Below are 6,000 nucleotides of genomic sequence, written 5' to 3'. Positions count from 1 at the left end.
GCAAGTTCACACAATATACAGTACACATATTATATGCAGACCAGTTAGAGACTATTGCTTCAACAACTGAGATTAGAAAATACCAAAGGAAAAAAACAAAAACAAAACAAACACGTAATGCGGCCGTCACGTGGCCACGCAGTTCTTCAGGACATTTAAATTAACACACTTTTCATTTTGAGATGAAAATAAGATAAGAAACAAATTCACAGAAGCTTCAGGTGATATACAGCAGTGGGTCTCTGGTTATAACAAGACCTTTAGTTGCCTGATTTCTGTACACAACATCTTTATATACATCATCGTGATCCCACATCAATCAGGTTGATATTCGAGCCCCTCCAGTTCCGTTTTCTCTTTATGTTTAATACGATTTAAAAGTGTTAAAATGACTCAGTAGTCCAAAGCTTCATCCCTTCACTGTCAGTCGGCACGCTGCCTTCGTTTTCACGGGCTGTCCCTCGCCTCGCATTGGGCAATGCAGCTGCCTGTCAAGCATCTGGCCCCGGGTGTCAAGCCTTGGCCTCCAACATCTCGAGGAATAGTTTGTGCATCGGGACCTTGCCCTGCATTTTGATGCTGTAGAAGTGCTGAACGGCCTTGGTGGCGGTCTGACGGAGCAGCGGCAGGGTCATGAGGAGCTTGCCTGCCCGCCGAGGGTCCTCCGGGTGCTGGGGCCCCTCAAAGTCCTGCAGGGCCTCGTGGAGAGAATCCTGGAGCCTTTGGACGGCCTCGATGTTCTCTATGTGCATGGAGTCTGGGACGGGAATGGTGGTGTGGGAGGGAAGAATGAAAATATGATGGAATGATGGAGGGAAGGGAGACAAACAGTAAATATTTAATCATTCATATTTTAAAGTTACATATTAAACTGGAGTTGAGCGCACAAGGCCCAACAGTCCCCTAAACGTATAACTAAGGCCACATTAGATTTATCAACACCACATTTGTGGTAGTTACAGGTTTCTAGACGTATTTGTTAGTATACAGCAGCTGAAAACAACATACACTGCCAAATCAATATTCACACAATTATCTGAGAATTCAACAAAGATGTCTCTCAATGTTAAAAAAAGCAAGAAATTAAAACCCCGGAGCAGCCCCCAAATGTATGTAGTTCTACCCTGACCCATAACCCACCCTTCCACCATGTTTTGTTGTAATCAGCCCAGTAGGTTTTTGCAGTATCATTCAAACTAACAAACAAACGAATGCAGATAAAAACACAACCTCCTTGGCGGACAAAACAAATGCATTCGAACGAAAAGCCTTTTCTACTGATCTGCGTTGCGCAGCACATCCGCTGCTGCGACAACTTTGGTGTTTTTTTGCAGCAGCGTCAGCCGGCTTTCGATTCCACATCCAGTCTTTGTAAACATGCAATTTTGGAGAGAGGTTTTCTCTTGTTAGTGGTTAATGACACTCCTTAAATAAATGCCCAAGCGTGGCCAGGACTCTGGGGAGAGGCAGGAGAGGGAGATGTACTGTAGGTCTGTATAAATATACAGTGGGACAGGAAAAAGATTCATTTCTTTTGGTATCATGGACCACATACATCCCCCCCACCCCCACCCCCCTTGCTAATGAATTCAGATGGCTGCATTACTAGGATATCGTTCAGCTGAATGATGGCAGCAGATGGCCTTCATTTCCATAAGAAAGAGCAGTTGGCCCCCTTACGTATAGGCTTTAAAATAAAACCAGTTGAGACTTATTAAAAACTGCTATCTATGTATAAGTCTACAAGTTAGAAAAAAAAAAAAAACACACACTCGTCCTCCAAAGGACAAACTGACGGAGAGCGTTTTAATGGACAAGCAGCGGTTTGCTTTCAGCCAATTTCACTGCCCAGACTCACGGTGTCAGGTCTAATCTGTGTATGCATCATATCCACAATTCATCAACTCCACCATAAAACAGAATGGGAACTCAATCCAGTATTATAATTGAATCAAAACAATTCATCTCGGCTTTATCTATCACAGTGAATTCCACTTGTTTCAGCCTAAACACGCTGTTATTACTGAGGCCGAACCAAACGTGGGACCGCTGATTGAAGCGGCTGAGTGGATTAGATCGGGCCCCGCCGCCAAAGTTGCGGAGTGAAGCAAGACCGTGTGTGAACATGTAAATGAGGCAGAAAAAAGGAAAGTACAAGGCTAATTATGTTCCTAACTGACTGATTAAGTCTCTTTTACCAGTCGCCTTCTGTGTAAATTGCATTTCTATCTTGGGAAATTAACTAGGCTATGTGGACCGCACATGTGTTCCAGCTACTCTTCATTTGAAACCTTCATGTTAATGCCGAGCTGATCCTCGTTTGGCCGTGCGAGCATGTGTGCGCGTGAGAAACCGAGAGAGAGAGAGAGAGAGAGAGAGAGGCAGAGAGAGAGATAGAGAGAGAGAGAGAGAGGGGGGAGAGAGAGAGAGAGGGGAGGGGAAGAAAGAATATGTTTCCAAATGTGTGTCAGCGTGTGGAAATGCACAGGGAGAGTGTGTGACTGTTTTAGGGTCTGTGCGTTGTGTGTGTGTGTGTGTGTGTGTGTGTTTGTGTGTGTGTGTGTGTGTTGAAGGAGGTTAGGGGCGGAATGCAAAACTAACTTTGAAGAAACAATTTCCATGTAATCCGTCAGCAGCCTGGCGTCAATCCCGTCGATACTCCGCTAATTACAAAATCAATGGCCATGAATTTCCACAGCTGTCACACCCACAGGACCCCGTGGAGCCGGAGCTCCCCGACACCGGGTTCAAACGAGCCGATGGCTGCCCTCTCGCCCTCCCTGAGCCTCCCTCCCAACCCCTGCCTTCCTCTCTCACACTTCTCCCTTACCTTTACATCCCCTGTCTTTCCATCACCCCCCCCCCCCCCTCCTGCCGCCCTCACCTCCTCATTTATCCCCCCACCGCCCCTTCTCTCCACTCTCCCATGGAGAGTTTGTCATCAGACGACTAAAGCTCTGGCCTCAGCATTTTTCATTTTTTTCAGTCAGGCAGGAGAAAAGACTCCTAACAGGCATTGATTAGCTGGGGGGACAGGCCCGGCCTCATGAAAAGCAAACTGTCGATACGGGCACAGCATCTTCACATTGGAACAAACGAGGCCCGTCGCTCCCCAACGCTCATTCCACTCCACTTAACACATTTTATTGACAGCCCCTGTTTTCCTAATGAAATGCTAAATATATCTCCCTCGGCTGTGGCGCGCTGGCAGCTACTGTTATGGAGATGGAGAGAATGAGAGCGCAATGTGACAGTCTCTCTTACACACACACGCACACACACACATACAAATTAAAATATAGATGCACACACTCTCCCACACATGGGTGGGGGGGCCGTCAAATTAAACAACCACGCTGGTGACCTTTTTGTCCCCCTCTTATCAGACATCCTTCACCGTGGAGGTGATCAACTCAGCAGATATAGACGATCACCTATAGACGTGTTTTTGTGTGTTTTTTTTTTTTTTGTTTGCTTTAATTAAATGACGACTATCTTTGAGATTGAACAGAGAGACGCACCTCCTGGTCAAAATGGTGCCAGTTATACGTTTGATTAAGTCTGGACGATATGGTCAAACGTTATAGCAGGATAAATAATTCCCTGCATCGTTTTCAACCAGCTCAAGTAGAAAGCTATGGTTGTAATTGTTGTTGTTCAGCTTAAGTGAAATGTTTGAGTACTTCCTCCGCCTCTGGGGATCGAGGAGGTTCATCTCACCTGAGTTGGCGAGGGCGATGGCTTTGAGCGTGACAAACTCCTCCTTCTCCATGCGCAGCTTCTTGTAGCGTCGCACCAGCGGCAGGATGGCGACGTGCAGGTCCAGCAGGCCGGACGCCCTGGCCTGCTCCTCGTCCACCACGTAGTCCTCCGCGTACACGATCTCGTCCTCGCAGGGCAGCGAGCGGAACACGATGCTCAGCACCAGGATCTCCATCCAGGCGCTCTGCAGCAGACTCATCTGGTCTGCCAGCGAGAGAGTGGAAAACCCTGCAGGATTAAAACACGGCATGTTATTCTTTGCTTTCCAGGTACTGCCGCACGGCCACATGACAGAGCGCGCGATCGACCCATTAAAGCCACCGCACTTTAATTGGCCATTTCAAGTCCTCTATGTGTTTTTACGGGCTGTGTGTACAGGGCTGCACAATCCCCAGAGAAGCCCCACTTGAAACGGAGGCCGACCACTGTATGCGGTGGCTTAAGAGGGGGAATATAAATCAGTCAAGTGTGGAGGTCTTTGAAACATGAGCCAGGGCTGCTTCACCCATCAACCGTCAACACTTCTGCTGTGACCCACTGCGTAAGCACATGAGGCGGCACTTAGTGAGGACAAATCCCCCCCTCGCTCACACCAGCTCGGACTTTAGTCGAGACGCAATGAAGAAACAACATAAAATTAACTCGTCTTTACGATAAGGAATAAAGTCTGGAATTTCAAATGGACTAAGTAGTCAAACGAAATAAATATATCTAATATATCATCTGTTTTTTCATCATAAACTCAAACACACTCTTCTACATTAGAGCTCATTTGTATTCCTCAAACATTTTCCAGTTTCTGTGCCTTCATCCGGGCGGGCTGAATAAAGTTCATCAATTAGTCATGTGAATTTTCAAGAAAAAATTAAAGCATTTCAGATTCATAATTAACAGTTAATCACTTGAAAGTTAATTTAACTGAATGGGAATGAATACATTGAGGTCAGCATATGAGAAATTACATAATAGTTATGTAATTGTAGAAAAAAATGTGTTTTAAAAAGAAAAGTGAGATCACATTGGCGTTAAAGGAACTGTTTTATGTAAAATAAGTGATGGAAAAGTTGATTTTACTTTAACATAAATACAAGTTCCAAGGTCCATTAACGAAGCTTTCCACTGTATCGATGAGGATTTTGCTCATTTGCCTGGATGATGTATTGGTTGCAATGTTATTGCAACAATATTGCAACGGTTATTGCAACGGTATATTTTTTATTTTTGTAATTAAAATATCTCTAGTAAAGTCACAAAACTGAATTACAAACAATAAAGCAGCCTCAGACAGAAATCCGACAAAGCCATTGTAGCCGCAAAACGATTGGGGGAATAGCAGTGTAAAAGAAAAACAGTATAATAAAGAAGAGTTGTGTTCAAATATGCTGGACTCATTTATTTAAACCATAAACTTCATATAAAGATGGAGAAAATGGCTTGTTGCAGTATCCGCCATAAATCCCAGCTCCTCCAGGTTAGTGGATAGGACATTGACCAGACTAAAAGTAGACAATATTGAGTAATAATTGATTCAATAACTTATTTGATGCTCTAAACGTTAAGATTGATAGCGGAGACTGGCTTTTGATTGGTTGAGCCCCATCCCCCGATCACTAAACTGCTCAGACTCTGGCTCCAAACGTGCAACATGGCGACATCCGTATCGGTGATATTTTAGTTTATTTCTGGATAGTGGGAGGAAGGGCTGACGTGTCGTCCATCTTTATCTACAATCAGAGATTTAAACTCACATTGGTCTTATTCAGAATTGAGGGTTATAACATTAAGTTACACCTTGAGAAAGACTGTATTCATACGGATAACCTTATGGTTCATTCCACCTGCAGCCTGCAGCCTTTATCCTTTGTTCTGAAGTGTTCAACCTTCTGAACTCACTTCATCCAACATCTCGAGGTCGACCCATCAACTCTCTCCTCTAACAGTCACACACACCACATCAAACAGACGGACACCTGAAAGGGCCGAAACGCCACAATCCCTTTCACTGCTCTGCGCTGAATAGGGAGGTGACTGCGAGTATTGACCAGGGTCCTGAACCCACCACTCTGCTTTACTTAAATCTGAGCTTTTATGGACGGGAATGGGGCAGGTTGACTTAAAAGAGGTCCTCCCCGATGGTTCTTATCAAGCAAATAGAGGGACGATGGGAAGGGAGAGAATGGGGCGGAGAGAAAAGAGTAGTGGGGGTGTCATTGATTAGTAGATTGTAATCAGTCCGCC

At 45.0% G+C, this 6,000-nt stretch overlaps 1 protein-coding gene across 2 annotated transcripts in view; it reads right to left on the bottom strand.

Moving 5' to 3' along the window:
• The window catches only part of esrrgb (estrogen-related receptor gamma b), a 36,180-nt gene continuing 30,180 nt past the window's right edge, over positions 1 to 6,000 (bottom strand). For both annotated transcript variants that reach the window (XM_062411711.1, XM_062411712.1), the window contains exons 6-7: positions 3,721 to 3,990; positions 1 to 757 (exon numbers count right to left, since the gene is read on the bottom strand). In XM_062411711.1, coding sequence (XP_062267695.1) covers positions 513 to 757; positions 3,721 to 3,990 — 515 coding nt within the window. In that variant the 3' untranslated portion in view covers positions 1 to 512. The remainder of the gene's footprint in view (positions 758 to 3,720; positions 3,991 to 6,000) is intronic.

Source organism: Platichthys flesus, chromosome 18, assembly GCF_949316205.1.
Source record: "Platichthys flesus chromosome 18, fPlaFle2.1, whole genome shotgun sequence".
NCBI lineage: Eukaryota > Metazoa > Chordata > Actinopteri > Pleuronectiformes > Pleuronectidae > Platichthys > Platichthys flesus.
This window is presented reverse-complemented; position numbering and strand designations above follow the sequence as displayed.